We start from the raw sequence: 23479 nt of genomic DNA, 5'->3' as shown, positions 1-23479 counted from the left end.
GAGCCCATCCTTTCCACCATGGAAGGGGTGGGCAGATTCATCATGCAGCATTTGATGGCCGATGTCTCAGCTTCCATTGCAGCACAAACAGAAGCCACCTAACACCTGAGTGCTGCAATGGAAGCTCAGACTGAAGTCATGCAAGCTCAGCTTGCTGCCACGCAACCACAGACTGCTGCCATCATGGCTGCGGTTAGCAGTGTTAAATGGGGCTTGCAGGGTGTCGCAGCAGTCCAGCAATCTGTCCTTCAGCAGATTACTAGAAGCGCTGCCCCGGGGGAGTGGCAGTGGCTCCATGGAGCACGAACTTGCTGTCCTCTCTCAGGATGACAGCATTCGTCCTCCCACCACTGCCACTCCACCAGTGCCGTTACAGTTACCCATCAGCAAGCCAGCCCAGACTGCTGCCGCCCATGCCAAGATGGTGCAGTCTGAAGCCGGGCTTACTAGGCCCAGAGCTGCCCAAGGCCGTCCTGTAAGGCCATCTGCAGTCACCCCCACTGAAAGTCAGCAGCCTTCCACCAGCCATGCTGCAGGCACTGGGGTAGCACTACGTAGGAGCACTAGGACAAGCAAAGGCGCACAGAAGACGGGCACTAAGGGAATGCACAAGGTGATTAGCTGACTTTTGAATTAAATATTGTAATGATTTGATTCATAAAATTGGCTTGGAATTTTTGTTTTGTGGTGGCTTTTATTGTAGCATTGTGGCCAAGAGGACGCTGTGATGGTCAGCAACAGAGGGAAGGTAAGGTGTGGGACTATTGTTGAAAGGGGAATTGGTGTTGCGTTCACTGGTACCGCATTCAGATGAGTTGATCACGGATAGCCCGGGCAGAAAGGGGCTGTCTGGGTTGCCTCCTCCTCCTCTTCTTGCACTTCCTCCTCCTCAACTGTTTGCCGTATGCCTGGTGGCAAGGGCTGTGCCCTCATGATGGTGAGGTTGTGGAGCATACAGCAGATCACGACGAATATTGCTCTGGCGATTACTGCAGGGCTAGCATATTCCAGGCAGCAGAAGCATTGTTTAAGGACGCCAATGATCTGCTCTATCAGATTCCGTGTGGCAGCGTGGCTTTCACTGTATGCATGCTGCCCACGGTGCATGGGTTACGCAGGGGGAGCCATGAGCCAGGTGGTCAGTAGATAGCCCTTGTCGCCCAGAAGCCACGCTCTGGTTTGTCGTGATGGTACAACGGACTGCCGCAGAATGAAGGCATCATGACTGCTGCCAGGATACCGCGTATTGACCTGCATGATGCTCAGAGTATAGTCGCACACCAGCTAGACACTGAGGAAGTGGAATCCCTTCCGGTTGCGGTACATCTCTGAATTGAGATACGATGCTCGCAAAATGACATGCGTGCAGTCAATGTCACCTTGCACCATGAGGAAGCCTGCTATCGTAGCTAAGCCGCGTTCTTGCTCCGCCTGCTTCTCTCTGGCAAGAGAGAATGAAATGTGTTCAGTTCTCTTTGAATACAAGCCTCATTCACCACCCCTATACAGGGGTGGACAGTGAACTGGGAGATGTTTCAAATGTCACCTGCTCCAGCCTGGAAGGAGCCCGACACGAAGAAGTTCAAGGTCACAGTCACGGTCACCTTTACAGCCAATGGCAATGCTGTCCTCGGACTGGACTGAGGCTGCAGGTCTGCCTGTTGCAGGTCACAGATTTCAGGGAGCACCTCCTTAGTAAAATGGAGACGTCACACACACTGTTCGTCACTGAGGTTGAGGTAGGAGAATTGCTCCCTGTAGACCCTGGGTGGGTATGGCCTCCTGCTGTGAGCTCTTCTCCCCATCTTCCTCCTGCCTTTTCTAGCAACTTGTCCTGCTCTGTGTCACCTCTGCTCATTCTCCCCATCATGTTGCAAGCCAAGGGGGATACAATCTACTGCACCCATATCACCCACTTTAAAAGAAGTCCAGAAAGCACCAAACACTTCTATAAACTCAGCAACAGCTAGTAGAAATCAATCAGCAACTAACCTGCAAGATGATCCCATTAAATAGTGCTGGCGGTGGGCCCTTCCTGCTGCTGAATGCATGTTCAGCTGTGGGAGGTTAAGAGAGGGCATTAGCTCCAGCGTTTGTAATGATCAATAACATGTCATTCTAGAATAGTACACTAGGTGGAGCTATAGAGCTGTATACTGCTGTGTGTTTAGTTGAATGTGTTTAAGACTACACTACCCACAATGCACTAGGCTACCCAGAAAGCAGTAGTCAAGATGGCTGCCTCTACAGGATGCTGTACCTAGAGAACATGTACTCAATAAAGTGACTAGCAAAAGCTAGCTGTTCATAATGCAAACGTCTAGTTATTAATGAATATAACATGGTACCAGGATTGGTGAAGATCTGCTGAAAATTGTGAAAAGCGACATGGAGAATTTGAGGCCACCGGAGTTTTTGAATCTCACGGGAAATGTCGACTACAATTGGCGGACTTTCAAACAATTCGAACTCTACATTGCTGCCATCGGATTCGGTACGAAATCAGACGCAAGAAAAATAGCGTTGCTGCTCACGGTTGCAGGCCCACAGGCGATAGAGGTATTTAATACATTTGTATTTAATCCAGAGGAGAACAGAGAAAATTTAGACGATGTGCTAAAGAAATTTGATACACATTGTTCTCCCAAAAAGAATGAGACCTATGAAAGATACGTGTTCCGTTCGAGGACACAGCGGCAAAATAAGACTTTTGATAGCTTTGTGACCGATCTGAAACTGAAAGCACAGACATGTAATTTCTCTGAGCTGAAAGCATCTATGATTCGTGACCAGATTGTGTTTGGTATTCATGATAAAAAGGTCAGGGAACGTCTGTTGAGAGAAACCGAACTGACATTGGAAAATGCTGTGACAATATGCCAAGCCAGCGAGCTAGCTCAAAAGCATGCGAAGACTTTCAGTGAAATCAATAATGATGCGATTGTCGTAAGTGCTGCTGTCGGTGCTGTGTCCTACAAAGGGAAGAAACATGGGCAGAACAGAAATGAAAAGCAATCGGAGGAAGGAATTTTTAATTGTAAACGCTGTGGTTACAAACACCAGTTAAGACAATGCCCAGCGTTTGGAAAAATGTGCACAAAATGTCATGGAAAGAATCACTTTGCCAAACAATGCTTTTCAAAAGTAAAAACAAAGAAAGGGCAACAAGTCCAAGTCAATGTGATAGAGGACACTGATTTAAGTGAGACATTTTTTGTAGGAATGGTGTCATGTGACAATATCAAAAAGGATACAGAAAATGTGCAGCCCTCAGGAATAAACAATGCTGAACATAAAGTTAATGCAGTAAAAGAGGACAAATGGATGATCCCACTGCAGATAAATGGAGCATTAGTTACATTGAAACTGGACACTGGGGCAAAAGCAAACTTAATCAGTATGAGTGACATTAAAAACATGAAAGAAAAGCCCAAAATACAGAAAAAGTCAGTACTACTAAAGAACTATAATGGTCAGAAAATAGATAGCTTAGGTGTATGCAGACTTAAAGTGACAGTCAAAGACAAAGTGCATCATCTCATGTTTTCTGTTGTGGCTGAAGGACTTGATTCACTACTAGGTGACAAAGCTTGTGAAAACTTAGAACTGGTCAAGAGAGTCTACCGTATAAACTGTGCCATAAGCAGACCAGATGACTCGGTGGATTCTGTAGTAAATAATTTCCAGGATGTGTTCAAAGGATTTGGAGTTCTACCATTCACTTACAAGATCCAGCTAAAGGAGGATGCTCAGCCAGTGGTATATGCTCCACGAAGAGTTCCAGCACCCCTGCGTGACCGGCTCAAGAAAGAACTGGGCAGAATGACCACACTAGGAGTCATCAGGAAAGTCAAAGAGCCAACAGACTGGGTTAACTCCATGGTATGGACCTCTTTCATTTAAATGGTAAAGCATATCTAATAGTGATTGACTACTATTCTAACTATCCTGAGATGGCGCTGCTCTCAAGCACATCAGCAAGCAGTGTCATAATGCATGTGAAATCCATCTTCGCCAGACATGGAATTCCCAGGATTGCCGTTAGCGACAATGGTCCGTGCTTCAACTGTAAGGAGTGGCAACAGTTTGCAGCACAGTATGACTTTCAGCACATCACATCCAGTCCTCTGTATGCTCAGTCAAATGGCAAGGCAGAGAAAGGTGTTCAAGTTCTCAAGCAGCTACTGAAGAAAGCGACAGGAAGCAAGTCTGATCCTTATCTCGCCCTGCTGAGCTACCAAGCCTCACCTTTAGACTGTGGTTCTTCACCTGCTGAACTACTAATGGGTCGCAAGTTGCGCACCACACTACCCTGCTGTGCAAAAGAACAGCAAAGTAAGGAACTGAGACAGAGACTTCAACTGTTAAAGCTGAAACAGAAATCATACTATGACAAGTCATCCAAAACTCTAAAACCATTGACAAGGGATGATGTTGTCAGGATTGAGGATCCAGATGCATGGAACAGGAAAGCTACAGTTCTTGAGGAAGTACGACCAAGGTCATACACTGTTAGAACTGAGGAAGGACAGATTCTCAGGAGGAACCGTCGTTCCCTCCTGAAAACACAAGAAACTATCCAACAGCAAATCGATGACAATGCCGCAACTGAATCTTGTCATTCACCACCAGAACAATCTCATGAAAACACATCAGACTTACCTGTGTTAAGAAGATCCACACGTGAAGTAAAAAAGCCTGATAGACTTAATCTTTGAGTATAAAGTAAAGCTTTGAAAATGTTTATGTTTATAGAGCACTAGCAAAAGTGTTACTGATATCATCTTTATCGTTTTTCTTGAAAGTTAATTGACGTTGATTGATATGATTTTGTTTAACCTCAAAGGGGGATGTAATGATCAATAACATGTCATTCTAGAATAGTACACTAGGTGGAGCTATAGAGCTGACTGCTGTGTGTTTAGTTGAATGTGTTTAAGACTACACTACCCACGATGCACTAGGCTACCCAGAAAGCAGTAGTCAAGATGGCTGCCTCTACAGGATGCTGTACCTAGAGAACATGTACTCAATAAAGTGACTAGCAAAAGCTAGCTGTTCATAATGCAAACGTCTAGTTATTAATGAACATAACAGCGTTGAGGTCGAAAATGGCAGCGCTGGTGTCAAATCAGAGTTACACAATCTGCGTACTCTGCATACTTCTGGTGCACGCTCCCAGCACTAACGCCCTCACCAAATGGCATCCGGCACAGCCCACACCAGAAGTCTGCACTCGCTGCTCGGATGCCATTTTTGACCCAAAACGACACCCATAGCGCCCAAACAATGGGCACTACGCAACTGAATTTTTAGCCCAGTAAATTTACAGTTAAAGGTTTGATTGTCTGCCAGTGGACTGCTCAATACTGTACTCTTAACACAGCACACTTGCGAAAGCGGACTAATTAGTTTCAGTTCTCAGCAAATATGGGCTTGCCTACAGGAGCTCCCTGTTGCAGTGAGCATGAGTAATGAGTATCGGGAAAAAAACAAATAATACCAGTGATTTCATTAATTGAATAATAAAGAGGAATATCACAGCTTGTGTATATATACACACATGACCTTAAGTAGTGGCTAAATGTACTGGACACAGCAAAGACTATGGGATCTGACAACATCCTGGCTGCAGTGCAGAAGACCTGTGTACCATAGCTAGCTGCTTCACTAGCCAAGCTGTTCTATTACAGCTATGACACTGGCACCTACCCAATAATTTGGAAGATTACCCAAGTGTCCTATTCATAAAAAAAATAAGATAAATCTAACCTGGCCAATTAATGTCATATCAGCCTCCTCCCAATCATCAGCAAAGTAATGGAAGGAGTCATCAATAGTGCCTTCAGGTGGCATCTACTCACCAATAGCCTGATCACCGACGTACCACCTTGATCCAGACGTTGTCACGAGTTGAATGCCAGGGCAGATATGAGAGTAGCTGCCCTTGATATCAAGGCAGCATTTAATGGAGTACGGAACCAAGGAGCCCTAGCCAAACTGAGGTCAATGGGGGTCAAAAGGAAAATCTTCTACTACCTGACATAAAAGAAAACGGTTGTGGTTGTCAGAGGCCAGTCATCGTAGCCCCAGGACATCGCTGCAGGACCAACTTTAGCTGCTGCATCAATGTCCTTCCCTTGTTCATCAGGTCAGGAGTGGCCTGTTCGCTGACAATTCCACGCTGTTCAGCTCCATGTACAACTCTTCCGATCATGAAGCAGCCCATGCCAACCTACAGCAGGATCTGGGCTGACAAGTGGCAGATAACATTCATGTCAGGTAATTGCCATCTTAATAAGGGAAAGCCCAGCTATTTATCCATGGCTTTTATCAGCAGCACAATGGGCAAATCTCCCACCATTACCATGTTAGTTGTCACCACGGACTGGACCAACCATGTTATCATGGCTATAAGAACAGAAACAGAGGGTGGGTACTCTGCAATGATCCCTCAAAGCCATCTACAAGACTCAAGTCAGGAGTTTTTTGTAATACCACTTGCCTGGATCAATGCAGCCGCAACAACACTCAGGAAGCTCAACGTCATCCAAGACAGAGCAGCTTGCTTGACTGGTCCCCCTACTACTGGACTCAATGTTCACTCCTCCATCACCAGCGCACTATAGGTTTAGTACGTATGATCTACATCGTGCTCTGCAGCAGCTCACCAAGGTTATTTCAACAGCACCTCTCTCCCCTACAACTTCTACCACCAAGAAGGTCAAAAGGTAGAAATGTCATAGGAACACCTCCTAGTCACACATCAGCCTGACTGGGACATATATCATTGTTCCTTCATCTTCACTGGGCCAATATCCTGAAATTCCCTACCTAACACCATTGTGGGAGCACAATCAACACAAGGACGGAAGTGGTTCAAGGAACCACACTACCATCTTCTCAGGGCAACTAGGGATGGGCAATAAATGCAGCCTTGCCAATGTCATCCACATCCTGAAAACAAATTAAAAAACACCACCGAAAAGACTAAATTAAAAAAAGATGGCAAACTGTAATATGATGTTTACACTACAGGAAACTCTTTTTTTACGGCACCGACGGGACCGGCGTGGTGCCGGTTTATCAAAAAGTCCGGCTTGCAGAGAGGTATAGTTAAAAGGTACGAGAGCTCCGTACACAGCAACAAATCCAGGCTTCCCTGTTGCTTAGCAACAAGTGCAAGAACCCCGGCCACAGACCAAGCATCCCTGTGGCTTAGCAACAAGTGCAGGAACCCCAGATCCAGGAACGGCCACTAATATGAAGTAAAACTTACCTGAACCTACTCCTGAATTTTGCCGGTTAACAGAGATTTCCGGTTATTTAGGTGCCGGTAAATCGAGAGTTTCCTGTACTTAGGAAATTGAACAGCATAAGCAACTCACAACACCTTTGTTTGTTGGTTATGTGGCCTAATCATAGAAACTTACAACACAGAAGGAGACAATTCGGCCCGTCATGCCTGTGCTGGCTCTTTGAAAGAGCAGTCGTGCTTAGTCCCACACCCCCGCTTTTTGTCTGTAGCCCTGTAAGTTCCTCTTCCTCAAGTACCCGTCTAACTCCCTTCTAAAATTATTTATGGAATCAGCTTCCACCATTTTTTCATGTAGAGCGTTCCAGATCCTGACAACTCTGAGTGAAAACATTTCTCCTTATCTCCCCTCTAGATTTTTTGCCAATGATTTCGAATCTATGACCTCTTGAAAATCTCTATTAGTTCACCTCTTAAACTTCTCTATTCCAAAGAGAACAGTCCTAACTTTTCCAACCTCTCCTCATAACTGAAGTCCCTCATCACTGGTAACATCCTGGTAAACCTCCTCTGCACCCTTTTTAAGGCCTTTACATATTTTCTAAATGTGGTTCATCGACAGCACCTCCCAAACCCGCGACCTCTACCACCTAGAAGGACAAGGGCAGCAGGCGCGTGGGAACACCATCAACTCCAAGTTCCCCTCCAAGGCACACACCATCTTGACTTGGAAATATATCACCATTCCTTCATCGTCGCTGGGTCAAAATCCTGGAACTCCCTCCCTAACAGCACTATGGTAATACCTTTATCACACGGACTGCAGCGGTTCAAGAAGGCGGCTCACCACCACCTTCTCAAGGGCAATTAGGGATGGGCAATAAATGCTGGCCTTGCCAGCGACGCCCACATCCCATGAACAAATAATAAAAATAAGAATTGTCCACAATACTCCAGCTGAGGCCTAACCAGTGATTTTGTGGTATAAAATTTAGACATTACGGCCTAGAAATTCAGTTGCTTGCGCCAGCCGGTAGCGCCTTAGGAGGAGGAGATGTTGGGCGCTAGGCGGCTAGCGGCCGGGCGCAGCACGATCTACGCCTCTCCCCAACTTCACTAGAGATTTAGCGTCGGCGCAAAGTCTTTGCGCACGCTCAGCTGCGCGCGCAGATCCTGACGTCATTTCATCGTGCAACGCCCTTTGTGCGCCCCAAACCGGAACTTCAGTGGCGCCGCCCTTCTTTGCGCCTGGCGCCCCCAGCGACTGGTAGAGGGGAACAGTTCCCAGTTGCTGCGGGGTGCGGGGGGCGCTATTTAAAGGGGACTCCTCCTGCATTATAAGTGACAGCCATTTTGTGCCAATCCTTCTGTGTGAGAGACAAAGGCAGAGAGCTTTCTGCTTTGACTCAGCGCTCGCACAGGTACTTCTGGCTTCAGGCCAGAGCTTTGCACTTGGATTTCACTTTCAGTGCCATAGCCTTGAGTCGCCACATATATTGTAATGGGGGCTACAATGGGTGGAAACATTGGCTTTCTGCATTGCATTCAAAGGGATCAGAGACGCCGTGAGAGAGTGCCAGTCATGGCCAGACGGAGAAGGGCCAACAGGTGTCGGCACAGGAGGTCTTACCCACCCAGGGTATACCGCCAGCAGCTCTCATATCTGAACATGTCTGAGGAGCAGTGTGTTCGGAGGCTGCGATTCAGAAGGGAGGTGGTCACTGAGATCTGCCACCTGCTTCGCAGAGATCTGCAGCCACAGCTGAGGAGCAGGACGTCTCTGTCGGTGGCAGTGAAGGTGACGGTGGCTCTCAACTTCTATGCCACCGGCTCCTTCCAATCCGCTACTGGGGACATTGCCAACATTGCTGCATCCGACAGGTGAACAATGCCCTTTTCAGAAGGAGACATCAGTACATCTCCTTCCCCATGACCCTGGACAAGCAGCAAGAGCGTACAATGGGATTTGGAAGAATAGCAGGCTTCACCATGGTCCAGGGCGTAGAACTGATGAACCAGCATTGGTCAGGCCTTGTTTCAGGGCTTCAGTGCGCAGGGCATGGCAGCCAGACAAGTCCACCCTCCCCCTTTAAGAGCTGACCGGCGCCAGAGTGTCTGCCGTCAATCAGCAACTCGCCGCACCTGCGCTGCGCCCGCCCTCGGGGGTATCGCCCCGGACCGCCGGCTTAGCGCCTAATGATAGTCGTGCATCGCCTGTTTTAGCGCAGCAGCAACCTCTTGGGGCAATGCGACTGAATATCGGCGAAGGTGGCGCGAACTTGCGCCGGGCGCAAACTTTAGCGGCCGCCCGACTTTAGCGCCCCGAACGTGGCTATACTGAATTTCTAGGCCTACAAGTGGTATTCACATTTCCTCTACATAAATGGGGCTTTATAGTTGAGGCTCATCTAAGGTGATCCTTTAAAAAAAATTCAACTGTAGTACAATCAAGGATGCTTTATTGAACATGTGTCCTACCTTCGTAGAAATCAGAGGTGCACAGGGTGGTACCGAGGATGGTGTCAAATTGATTGAGTTCCTTGCTGCATTTCAGCAGTTCCTGAGCCAGACATTCATTTAGTACTGTGGGGTAAGCCACAATCATCCCCATTATATTCTGTTCAAAGCGTGGATTGAAGCAAGCATCGACTGAAACTTTGGTGACCACAACTGTACCTGGCTGCACGCCTGAGAAATGGAAAAAGAGAACTCAAAACCGAAGCCCAATATAGCGAACGCTGTTTAGAAATAATGTTATACCCTTCATACCAAAGTCTAGGTCATTAATAAATATCAAAAAGAGCACTGATCCTAATATCAACCCCTGGCGACACCACTGTCTACTTCCCTCCAGTCTGAAAAATTACCATTCACCACTACTCTCCTTAGCCAATTTCGTATCCATGCTGCCACTGCCCCTTTAATCCCATGGTCTTAAATTTTGCTAACAAGTCTATTATCTGCCATTTATCAATCGCCTTTTGAAAGTCCATATATATATATCAACCAAAATTCCCTCATCAATCCTCTCTGTTACTTCATCAAAGAACTCAATCAAGTTTGTCAGACACATTTTGCCTTTAACAAATCCGTGCTGGCTGTCATTTATTAACCCATGTTTTTCAAAGTGACGATTAATTTTGTCCCGAATTATGGTCTCCAAGAGTATCCCACCACTGATTTTAGGCTGACTGGCCTGTAGTTACTGGATTTAATATCTCTAATCTTTTTTGAACAAGGGTGTAACAATCCTCTGACACCACTCCCATATCCAAGCAGGATTGAAAGATCGTGGCTAAAGACTCCGCTATTTCTACTCTTACTTCCCTTGGCTGCATCTCATCTGGACCGGGTGATTTTTCTACTTTGAGCGCTGCCAAGCTTTTAAGTACCTCCTATTTATCTATTTTTATCCTATACAATTTCTCTAGCCTCCTCCTTACTGTGACATTGGCAGCATCCTCTTCTAATGTGAAGAGAGTTGTAAAGTACTCATTTAGTACCTCAGCCATATCTTCTGCCTCCACAAGATTGCCTTTTTGGTCCTTAATCAGCCCCACCCATCCTCTGAAGATTCTTTTAAGTTTATAAAAGGCTTCAGTGTTCCCTTTTATGTTACCCGTCAATATTTACTCATATACTCTCTTTGCCACTCTTATTTCCTTTTTCAGATCTCTGTTTGTACATACGTATTGTCAAAAGTGCCTTATCTGCAGATGATTACCCCGTGTTTTATATACTCATGTCACCTGTACATTTAAAAAAATTAGTTTATGGGATGTGGGTGTCGCTGGCAAGGCCAGCATTTATTGTCCATCCCTAATTGCCCTCGAGAAGGTGGTGGTGAACCGCTGCAGTCCGTGTGGTGAAGGTACTCCTACAGTGCTGTTAGGTAGGGAGTTCCAGGATATTGACCCAGTGACGATGAAGGATCGGCAATATACTTCCAAGTCATATGGTGTGTGACTTGGAGGGGAGCTAGGAGGTGGTGGTGTTCCCATGCGCCTGCTGCCCTTGTCCTTCTAGGTGGAAGAGGTCGCGGGTTTGGGAGGTGCTGCTGAAGAAGCCTTGGCGAGTTGCTGCAGTGCATCTTGTAGATGGTACACACTGCACCACGGTACGCCGGTGGTGGAGGAAGTGAATGTTTAAGGTGGTGGATGGGGTGCCAATCAAGCAGGCTGCTTTGTCCTGGATGCTTGAGTGTTGTTAGAGCTGCACTCATCCAGGCAAGTGGAGAGTATTCCATCACACTCCTTACTTGTGCCTTGTAGATGATGGAAAGGCTTTGGGGAGTCAGGAGGTGAGACACTCGCCGCAGAATACCCAGCCTCTGACCTGCTCGAGTTGCCACAGTATTTATGTGGCTGGTCCAGTTAAGTTTCTGGTCAATGGTGACCCCCCAGGATGTTGATGGTGGAGGATTCGGTGATGGTAATGCCATTGAGTGTCAAGGGGAGGTGGTTAGACGCTCGCTTGTTGGAGATAGTCATTGTCTGGCACTTCTGTGGCGCAAATATTACTTGCCACTTATCAGCCCAAGCCTGAACATCGTCCAGGTCTTGTTGCATGCTTCATTATCCTAGGAGTTGTGAATGGCGCTGAACACTGTGCAGTCATCAGCGAACATCCCCATTTCTGACCTGTGTTTCACATTAGTGTAGTGAAGATAAAACTAGTTTATGTTGTGTTGATAGGTGATTCATGCTCAGGAATGGAGTGATCTGAATAGCTGATTATTCCAAGCTGACATGTACAAATTTAATTTATAATTTACCACAGCGCTATAATACTACAGGGAGATTACTGCATCACAAAATCAGACAGATTTGATCAGCGCAGACATCAAAGGACATGATTTGAAATACATTTCTTATCAAAAATGTGATGTTGGCACTTTAGATGTTAGAAGAGAGACAAGAAATAACAAAAACGTGAGTCTGTAAAATTCAGCCTACTGGGAGATTTACATGACAATGCCAGACATTAAAGTATGTGCAATGTTTATATACAGAATCATGGAGTGTTACAGCATAGAAACAGGCTAGTCGATCCATCAAGTTTGCACTGGTGCTTTTCTCCACCTCGAATCTCACTCTCCTGTCAGCTCACCATGCTTTTTCACATTCCTCTTTTTCAAACCATTATTTAACTCTCTTTTAAAAGTCTTTATGGACTTTGCTTCAATAATGGTTTGGGGCGGACCTTTGCACTGAGGCTATGGTCAATGTTCATAGTGTTAACAACATTCTGCCTCAGTCGATGCTCCAAGCTGACTCCACCCTATCTATGTCAACTTTATCGCACCACGGAACCTCTGACTTTAACTTTGGACTCCCTCCTATTGTTTCCTCTCTATTCTGTTTATTACCAGGACATATCTATCCTAATTTTGCTATGTAACCACGCCTATGTAATTTGAGTTTCCATGTCCATTCGCATGCGCGTTTTGGCTGCCGCTCCGGACCTAAGCCCATCTCTTCTATTTCCCCTTTTTTTTTCTTTTCTCTCTACCCCTCCTAGGCCTCTCTCTCCTGTCGTCATGCCTCTTTTCATTTCTCCCCTCACGGGTACTCTGCCCCTCCAAATCCCTACCCCAACCCTTCAGCACTCCTCGACTTTCCTACTCTCCTGCCGCTACCCCAGGCTTGACTCTCTCTTAGATAAGCCTATGGCTTCCCTATGTGCCTCTCTTGGCATCCTCCGAAGGGCCCATCGAGACACTCATTGCTGCCTCCTTACAAGCAGCAACCCAACTGTCCCATCCTACTCTCTCACCGACCTTCCCACCCAGCATGTATGCTGGGGGCTAATCTTGCCAATCTCCCATCGCTGACCCTGTGGACTCTGCCAGCAGATAAACTATCATCGCCCCTCTTTGCATCTCCCTCCATTTGTGAATAAGGCCCTTGCCATCCATGATCTTATTGTGGATGATTGCATCGACATCATGGGCTTGATGGAAACTTGGCTGAGGGGTGATAATGACACCTTCTACCTTAATGAAGTCTCCTCGCCTGGCTATACCTTCCACCACTTGCCCCATCCAGACCACTCTAGTGGCGGCATGGCCTTATCACCAAATCACACCATGGTCTGTCCCCCTACTCCTCTGGCACCTTCTCCTAATGTGAGCATCTCCCCTCGCGCCTCTCCTTTAAAATCCTTGTTCTCTACCACCCACCCAAGTAACATGCCAAGTTTGTCAGCGAGATATCTTCACTGCTTTCCTCCCTCAGCCTCTGCACAGTGTGACTTTTCATCCTCGGTGATTTCAACCTTCATCTCAACTCATCATGGCCTCTGTCCTCTTAGTTCACTGCACTCCTATCCTCACTTAATCCCTCCCTCCATATAAACTCAACACATATTCACAGCCACCCCCTTGACCTTGCCATCTCATGTGGGCTCTCTACTTCCATCGTGTCAATCACATATTAGGCCATCTCTGATCACTTCCTTGTATACCTCTCCACTCACATCCCTCTTCCCCCTCCCAACCTCACTTCCTTCTGTGTCCGCCCTTGGAAAAAACTCTCTCCCAAGTCACTTACAGCGGCACTTTCAAATGCCCAACTGTCTAGCCTTTGGCCCTCCATTCCCTGCGACATTTCTGAAGTTACCAATCTGCTCAATCACACCCTCCCTTACACCTTTGATGCACTTGTACCCACTAAAACCATTACCCTCTCTCACCCGGTCGTTCCCCCAGTACGTCCCTCATCTCCGCTCCCTTGAGGGACGCAGACTTGGATGCTTATGGTGACAACTGGTTTAGCCATTCATTGTCAGATCTGGCTGGGCCACATAAAGCATCATCAGGTCCTGCTCTCCTTGGCCCAAACTGCTTAGTATTCCAGGATCATCATGTTAAGAGAGCAGACTGTTGGCCTTTATGAGGGCAAATCCAAGAGATCAGTAGAAAATCCTAGGTTTTTGGACTGCGCATGTAACCAGATACTTGCACAATAATATAGGTTTTTTTTGGCAACTGTTTAGATATCACTCTCTGTTTTGTCCTTTTTCACTTTCTTGCTTGAGCCTGTAATAACGCATTTGCTTAGATATCTAACCTGTCTGATTCTACAACCTTTTCCTTTGGTCAGAATACTGTACCTATTCCACCCGAGGTGCCAATGCGAAAGGCAACGACATCAGTGCACCTGGCATGACAGAGCAACTTGATGAGCTCATGTAACATGATTGAGATTGAGGGAATTCCCATGCCATGCTGAAAAAAACCCAGAAATTCAAACAGTTATATATTTTTTCTTCATGATATTTGCTTTAAATATAGCCCCTTGTCCAGTATCAGAACTGTCAGAAATGTGTGTGGCTTACAAGCTGCATTTATATAGCATCTTTAATGTAGTAAATGTCCCAAAAGAAAATGGGTGCAGCGCAGCAGTAGTAGTAGTAGTATGGGAAGTGAATGAAGGCATATTTGAAGAGGAAGCATTTTTTTGGTCAGCTGGGTGTCTGACATATAGGAAAACCCATCACCAAATAAGTCACCAAGTTACAGAGAAATCTACACAGATAGAGTTTCTGTTGGCAAACTCTCTTCCCGTAGGGACAAATTACACTTACCCAAGCAACGAGAGCTTAGGCACAGGTTGGCAACAGCCAAGTTTAAGGGACTCCAAAGTGTGCAAAGGGGTACTGTTGGAGTTTAACCAGGTAAAACATTGCAATTTACCTGCACGTCACACTGGGAAGTTTTCTGCAGCTTGTCTATCCAGGACTACCCTATCTTCTAGGGCGTTGGCTTGCAATACTATCTGAAGTGCAGTAGCAATAATTCCAATTCCTAGTAATAGTTCTGCCCTTCCAGGTACCATTCATGAACTAGGTTGGCTACACATTCATTAACAGCATTGTGGAATACTGCAAATCTGCTAGACTTGGGTATCTGGGAAACCCAGTCATGGAGGGTTGACTATGCTCTAATCTTTCATCACCAGGCATCTCATCCTGAAGCCATTTTGATTTCAAGGAGACCCTGTTTACCTCCTCCCAAGCAGACTGTCATTAATTGGTCATTAACCTCAAATCTACACATGTCAGACAGCAGATATCAGGAGCTCCTTACAAGTGGCATGGGAGCAGCATATCTCACCATAAAATGTATGAGTTCATTGCCACCATCATCCTGACAACAGCACGGTCATGTCATAAACACACAACATTGAGTTTGCAAGTTGCAGGTCCAGAGCTTCAGCAGTAGTTGCTTAACTCTCTGCCACACACTCATGGTAGGTGCTGAAACCTGGATATATGGCCTCCAGCAGCTTTTGTCCAAAGAATTGGTGTTTCCCCATCAGCTATGTGATGGACATCTGCCTTCGGCATCCCCACCCCCTCCCCTGTTCTATCTTATTACTTTCTTTTCTTTAAATTTGATTCCTTTCCTTCCTTTTGATCTCTAACTCCATTAAAATAAATTATTAATGGTTCTTCAAATGGCTCGGTGGATAAATACAGTGTACGGTACAGCACTAACTTAGAAAGATCTGTTTAATCCTTAGCTTGTGCTACATTTGACAATATCCAGTCACAGCAGTGGTAAAAATGGTACAACTAGCCTTGGTGCCCCAAGTTAGGGCAAGTTTCCTACTCATAAGTATTACCCATTGACCCCTTTCACAAGTGCATGTGTATGCATATTCAGTGAGGAACATGGTCAGTGAGGAATAGATGGGCTTGGCTGTAATTTTCTCATGGTTGAATTGTTCACCAACACTCCTTGCCCAGTCTCACATATGAAGAGCACTGTCTTGGGTGAGGTACCAGAAAGCAGCTGTCATCTGTGGGATTATACCCCAGTATGAATTACTGTCTTCAGAAGATGTGGGGTAAGCAGAAATAATTGAAGAGGCTAAATATCTGCAGAGCAATTTAAGCTAATAACTCAATTTTAATGTCCAAACAAACCACTCAGGCTTTGCTTTCATAAGCTAAGAAATTGATGTCAGTACTTTATTCATGGCTAAGCTATGGCTTATTAGAAGTTTCTGGAAGAACTTAATCCTCATACTTTACCCGCAATATTGCTGTCTTTGGACAAAACTGTAGGAATTCTCTCCCACACAGTGGGCCAGCCAATAGGAAGGGAGCATCAGGAGTATACCCAGTGATGGAAAGGGCCATTTTGATCATCCAGGAGCTTCCTTGTACTCTACCTTCCCCTTCAAATAAGGGGGGGACAGATGATGGAGCTAATTAAGCACCTGAAATACACAGGGGAGGCAAAGCCAGCAACATACAAACTATCGGGAATATTGATTAGGTCCATTGGTTGGGTACCAGAAGACTTAGGTAATAGAATTATGTACAGTATAGGCACAATTCCGTATCAGTTTGTACTTTCAGAAAATGCAACCACTGCAGCTTAAATTTTTATGCCAGAAAACACAAATTCTATAAACGTATATGGTATATTGATTGTACACAATTCTGTTAACTATGTTATCTATTGTTTTTCCACCTTGGAAATCGTGTATTGGATATGTTGTTTTCATCACAAACATTACTTGCCAAAACTTGGCATTGCTGGTCATCTACAAAGACTAGGAAAACCTCACCTCCGAATATCATAAAGCAACAGGTGTTTTTGGAAATAAATTATAACGGTGCATGAGACAGGAGAACAATTGCTCACTGATGTGAAATCAGATAAGTGAAAGAGAACCGGTTTCAAATCACACAAAGACTGCATACATCTTTTTAATCACCCCAAACAGTATGTTGTTCTATGTAAACAGTTACAATTAGGTAATATATAACCATTGGTACAGTTGCACTTCGTAGTTACTTACACTGACTGCTAGGACAGGCCCCACTTTGTACATACTGTAACGGTCAGTGTGTGCACAGATATTGGGGATGTCAGCCGTGGCACTCCCCAGTCCCAGCAGCTCGTTCATGTACTGACTGAAGGCTTTCATTCGCCACCCGCTTCCTCCTACACATACAAACTGGCACAAAAAAGAGAGACAATAAGAAACCATGGTATTTTTTTCCATCAGTCTGCAAAAATCTGGCAGTTCACCACCACCTTCTCGAGGGCAATTAGGGATGGGCAATAAATGCTGACATTGCCAGCGACGCCCACATCCCAGGAACTAATAAAAAAAGTGTGAGAAAGCTGACATAATCAATCTGATAGCTTACCTTGACATCTCCAAACATAGCATGGAGATCATGAGTTTTGGTCCCGAGGTTAAAGTGATATAAAATATCTTCTTTCATTGTTGCAAGATAAGGATTTGATACATAAACACATTCCTCTCTGCAAGAAAAAAGATGCTATTAATTACAGTATACTTTCAGAATAAACATGGTTATTGCTTCAATTATTACATTGGTGCAATAATTCAACAGCCATAAAAGGTGCTTATCTGCAATGCATTGTAACCGCATTTAGTTATCAGTTAAAGATCCCAAATGCATTTAAAAGTGAAACCAATCAGCATCACAACACTGGCTGTCTGCTATTAAAGCCTTAACAAAATATAAGTAGAACCCATCTCCCCAGCAGTTTCCCCAACTGAAGTGTTGAAGGAAACATTCAATATGATTAAAGTGCTGAGAAATTCCATTCTTGATTAGACAGACAGACCCAAAAATCTATTTGTAGTGCTATTTGTTGGGTTGCTTTCAGTACAGTATTGAAGCACTGTGATTCTTTGTACAGGGTCTTCTACACCCTACTGCGTTTGCGCACCATATGGGGGCGGAACCTAAACACCGTCCCGCCCCCACCGGAACTGCGCATGCGCACTCGATGCTGCAGCTTCGTAAGCGCACTGGAGGGCCCTCGTCTTCCTAAGTGGGGCAGGCTGGCAAACGCAGGCCTGAGCAGTAGGCCGCGGCCTCGGGGTGGGAGTCTGGGGGGGGAGAATGTCAGCAACTCGAGGTGGGGTGGGGTAGAGATGGTCAGGAACTCGGGCGGGGGAGAAGGTTAGGAACTCGGGGCAGGGGGAGAAGGTTAGGAACTCGGGGCAGGGGGAGAAGGTTAGGAACTCGGGGCAGGGGGAGAAGGTCAGGAACTCAGATGGGGAGGGGGAGAAGGTCAGGAACTCGGGGAGGGAGAAGGTTAGGAACTCGGGGGTGGGGGAAGAGTAGGTCAGGAACTCGGGGGGAGGGGAAGAGTAGGTCAGGAACTCGGGGGGAGGGGAGGATAAGGTCAGGAACTTGGGGGTGGGGGGAGGTCAGGAACTCGGGGGGTGGGAAAGATCAGGAACTCGGGGGGTAAGGAAGAAGGTCACGAACACGGGGAGGGAGAAGGTCACAAACTCGGGGGGGGGAGAAGAGTAGGTCAAGAACTCGGGGGGGAGAATAAGGTCAGGAACTCGGGGAGAGGATAAGGTCAGGAACTCGGGGAGAGGATAAGGTCAGGAACTCGGGGAGAGGATAAGGTCAGGAACTCGGGGAGAGGATAAGGTCAGGAACTCGGGGAGAGGATAAGGTCAGGAACCCGGGGGGAGAATAAGGTCAGGAACCCAGGGGGGAGGATAAGGTCAGGAACCCGGGGGGAGGATAAGGTCAGGAACCCGGGGGGAGGATAAGGTCAGGAACCCGGGGGGAGGATAAGGTCAGGAACCCGGGGGGAGGATAAGGTCAGGAACCCGGGGGGAGGATAAGGTCAGGAACCCGGGGGAGGATAAGATCAGGAACCCGGGGGGAGGATAAGGTCAGGAACCCAGGGGGGAGGATAAGATCAGGAACCCGGGGGGAGGATAAGATCAGGAACCCGGGGGGAGGATAAGATCAGGAACCCGGGGGAAGGATAAGGTCAGGAACCCGGGGGGAGGATAAGATCAGGAACCCGGGGGGAGGATAAGATCAGGAACCCGGGGGGAGGATAAGATCAGGAACCCGGGGGGAGGATAAGATCAGGAACCCGGGGGGAGGATAAGATCAGGAACCCGGGGGGAGGATAAGATCAGGAACCCGGGGGAAGGATAAGGTCAGGAACCCAGGGGGGGAGGATAAGGTCAGGAACCCGGGGGGAGGATAAGATCAGGAACCCGGGGGAGGATAAGATCAGGAACCCGGGGGGAGGATAAGGTCAGGAACCCGGGGGGAGGATAAGGTCAGGAACCCGGGGGGAGGATAAGATCAGGAACCCGGGGGAAGGATAAGGTCAGGAACCCGGGGGGAGGATAAGGTCAGGAACCCGGGGGAGGATAAGATCAGGAACCCGGGGGAAGGATAAGGTCAGGAACCCGGGGGAGGATAAGATCAGGAACCCGGGGGAAGGATAAGGTCAAGAACTCGGGGTGGTGGGACAGGCAGAAGGTCAGGAGCTCGGGGCTTGTGGGGGGGGGGGGTGGGGGATAAGGTCAGGAACTTGAGAGGGTGGGTGAGTCCCACACCGCAGCTTTTTCTCCATAACCCTGCAAAGGAGTCCTCTTCAAGTACATGTCCAATTGCCTTTTGAAAGTTCCTATGGAATCTGCTCCCACCACCCTTTCAAGTGGTGTGTTTCAGATCTTAACTACCCTCTAGGTGAAAAAAATTCTCATTTCCCCTCTAGTTTTTTTTTGTAAATTGTGTTAAATCTATGGCCTCCAGTTACCGACCCACTTGCCAGAGGAAACAGCTTCTCCCTATTTGTTCTATCAAAACCAGTCATTATTTTAAATACCTCAAAATATTGGCACGGAATTTGCGGATGTAATGACGGCAAAACTGTCAGCTTTCGCCGTCATTACAACTGTGAAACTGACAGCAACTTCTAGCGTCCATACAGGCGCAGTTAAACATGGAAATCCAGAAGTTGTTGTCGGTCATTCCCTGCTCCGCCACAAGCTGTGCTGTTGAACTCCCCACAGCCAGCAATGAATTGAAATCACTGAACTGACGAGAACTTACGCTTTTACACTCTAATATCGCTGTTAAAACCGCCTAAAACGTTAAGCCTTATTCAATGAGGTGTAACTGGCTTTTTAATGGCATAGTGAGTCATAATAATAGCTGATTAACCGTTCTGGCCCTGAAAAACTAATTTTAGGTTTGTGGAATGTCAAATTTTTTCATTATGATAAAAATTCCAAGGGGAAAAAATTCGGTTGCTTTGCGCCTCCCGTTAGCGCCGGGCTCCTTTGCCAGCACCCCGTCCGCGGTAGTCCAGCAGGGCCCCAGTGCGTGCTGCGCTAGGTCCCTCCCCTTTAATCAGGGGAGGCCTGCAGTACCGCAGCGCTACCTGTCGATGTGCATGGCGCTGCTGCACGCAACGCTGCGATATTGAATGCAAGCGCCCCAAGAGGGAGGGGGAGCGCTTCTAGTAGTGTCCCGCCTCCTGCTTGGGGTGCTATCATTCAATTTCGGGCATGGGGGTGCTAACTTTTTCGGGGTGCTAAAAGTAGTGCCACGGCGAAGTTATCGCCCCAAAGGGGGCGCAAGCCAATTTTTGCCCCCATGGTTTTTAAATATAATTTTTTTTTTTTTTTTTTTTTAAGTTTATGGGCCTAGAAATTCAGTATAGCCACGTTTGGGGCGCTACAGCCGGGCGGCCGCTAAAGTTTGCGCCCGGCGCAACTTCGCGCCACCTTCGCCGATATTCAGTGGCATCGCCCCAAGAGGTTGCTGCTGCGCTAAAACAGGCGATGCACGACTATCATTAGGCGCTAAGCCGGCGGCCTGGGGCGATACCCCCGAGGGCGGGCGCAGCACAGGTGCGGCGAGTTGCTGATTGACGGCAGACACTCTGGCGCCGGTGAGCTCTTAAAGGGGGAGGGTGGATTTGTTTGCCTGCCACGCCCTGCACACTGCCGCCCTGAAGCAAGGCCTGACCACTGCTGCTTGATCTGTACAACGCCCAGGACTATGGAGAAGGCCAACGTTTGCACCCATTGCAGCCCCCATTATATGTTTCCAATCAATGCTATGGCTCTGAAGTTAAAGACAAGTGCAAAGCTGTGGCCTGAAGCCACAAGTACCTGTGCGAGTGTTGAGCCAAACCAGAAAGCTCTCTACCTTTGTCTCTCTGCAAAGATCCGTCTCTCACAAAGAAGGAGTGCTGCAAAATGGTTGCCATTTCTACTGCAGGAGGAGTGCCCTTTAATTTGCGCCCCCCGCGCCTGGGAACCGTTCCCCTCTACCAGTCGCTAGGGGCGCCAGGCGCACAATAGGCCGGCGCCACTGAATTTCCGGTTTGGGGCGCACAAAGGGCGTTGCACGATGAAATGACGTCAGGATCTGCGCGCGCAGCTGAGCGCGCGCAAAGGCTTTGCGCCGCCGCTAAATCTTTACTGAAGTTGGGGAGAGGCGCAGATCGTGCTGCGCCCGGCCGCTAGCCGCCTAGCGCCCCACATCTCCTCCTCCTAAGGCGCTAGCGGCTGGCGCAAACAACTGAATTTCTAGGCCATGATATTTCAGCTTCTACCTTAATCCCATGTATATGTCCCAATCTTTATTTCGCTCTCTGTAAAATGATTTTAAAAATGAAGAAAAGTCAGTGCATTTTACTTCCTGGTTTGCTGTCTGTGAGAATTCTTCAATGTGATTGGCTGCTTAGCTAGCTTGATGACATCACTGTTGCTGGATGTTGGAGATCCCCTAGTCTTGGTGCCAGATTCAAATTAACATTGGGTGGGATAAAACTCACGCCACAGAGATTGCGAGATCTTTGTGGGCAGCTTTCTTTGAGGTCAGTGACAAGCGCCACCACTTTGCCGCTGACCACAAAATCCGTGCCAATAGGTCTCCAGTTAACCTTTTCTGCTCAAAGGAGAAGAATCCCAGCTTCTCCAATCTCTCCACATAACTGAAAACCCCCATCCCTGGTATCTTCCTGGTAAACCTCTTCTGTACCCTCATCAATGGTGGACTGTGTTTCATCCAGCTGGGGACACCCCCTCAAAATCTGTCCCTGGGGTGGTGGATGAGGCATGTACAAGTGTTAGCACAAGGTGCTGTGACGATGTGTGCTCGAGAGAGACATACTGCATTCTGCATGTGAAGAGGGCAGAAGGGACATTTATGAGTATGCATTCTCCTAGAACTAGGTTACAATATTGCACTGTATTAGTATGCAGGCAAACATAATTTATTACATTTTGCTCAAAACATGTAATTTGTTCCATATAGCCAATCTGCCTCCACCTCTACATTCCTCTTTGGGTGTGCCTTCTATTGTTCAATGCCAATGTAAGGGACCATACCTTCTGTAAAAGATGTTGCTGTGTTTTGTGTTCCAAATCCACCAACTGAGCCAGTAATGCATGATAAGTGTGTGCCATTTTAGCCCAGAAGAACGTCGTCATTGGGTACTGTAGCAGAATGATTTCAGCCCTGCTGAAAACATCCTGCATTAACATGACTTTGCTATCATGGTACTGTATGTAGAAAGAAGGAATAACTAGCATTTATTTGACTTTGGACATCCCAAAGCAACTCACATACTGCGATGAGATAAATGGCCAATTAATCTGTTTTTATGGTGTTGGTTGAGGGATGAGTCCTGGCCCCTGTACTTTGAAAAAGTATCATGGAATCTTTTACATCACTCTGTACGGACTTGGCGTAATGGCTTATCTGAACGACGGCATCTCTGACAATAACGCACTGACTCCATACTGCATTATGAGTTCAAGTCTATCGTGTGGCCTGAACCACAACCTTCTAATTCATATACGAGAGTGGCATGTTATACAGCTACTTTCTAAAAACATGTGCTATTATCTTCAAACAATATTTGCTTGTTAGGGCCTATTAAGCCCTTTAATAATGACAAATCGAAAGAAAAGATTGCAGTTGAGCACTGGGTGAAAAATAAATAACCAGAGAGTTTTATGCTGGAGTTATTGTAACAATAGACTGGCCAGACTTGGAAGTACCAGCACAGCTTGATAAAGGAATCTTTAGGCCAAAAATTTGGCTGCATAGCGCCCATTATTTTGGTGCTATGGGTGCCGAATTGGCTTGAAAATGGCATCCGAGCAGCACACGCGCACTTCTGGTGAGGGCCACGCAGGACGCCATTTTGGTGAGGGCATTAGCGTCGACAGTGGGAGCGTCAGTTGTAATACGCACAGTAGGCAAATTGTGACGTCAATCAGCGTGCAACGCTGATTTGACGTCAGCGCTGCCATTTTCAACCTCACCACTGGAGCTAACGCCCTGCAGCAGGAAGGACACTCCACCCGCCCCCACCCCACCAATCAACGCTATTTAAAGGGATCATCATCATCTACTTGCAGGTTAGTTATTGATTGGTTT

General features: G+C 47.0%; 1 protein-coding gene across 1 annotated transcript in view; it reads right to left on the bottom strand.

Annotated features, from left to right (window-relative positions):
• Window positions 1-23479, bottom strand: part of LOC147117749 (uridine phosphorylase 1-like) — a 110389-nt gene that overhangs the window by 45908 nt on the left and 41002 nt on the right. The window contains exons 3-6 of the mRNA XM_085988991.1: window positions 17426-17543; window positions 17071-17229; window positions 14369-14483; window positions 9734-9943 (exon numbers count right to left, since the gene is read on the bottom strand). Of these exons, the coding sequence (XP_085845117.1) occupies window positions 9734-9943; window positions 14369-14483; window positions 17071-17229; window positions 17426-17543 (602 nt within the window). The remainder of the gene's footprint in view (window positions 1-9733; window positions 9944-14368; window positions 14484-17070; window positions 17230-17425; window positions 17544-23479) is intronic.

The sequence above is a fragment of the Somniosus microcephalus genome, chromosome 5 (assembly GCF_052327205.1).
Source record: "Somniosus microcephalus isolate GS21.2 chromosome 5, FLI_Smic_1.0, whole genome shotgun sequence".
In the NCBI taxonomy this organism is placed as follows: Eukaryota; Metazoa; Chordata; class Chondrichthyes; order Squaliformes; family Somniosidae; genus Somniosus; species Somniosus microcephalus.
This window is presented reverse-complemented; position numbering and strand designations above follow the sequence as displayed.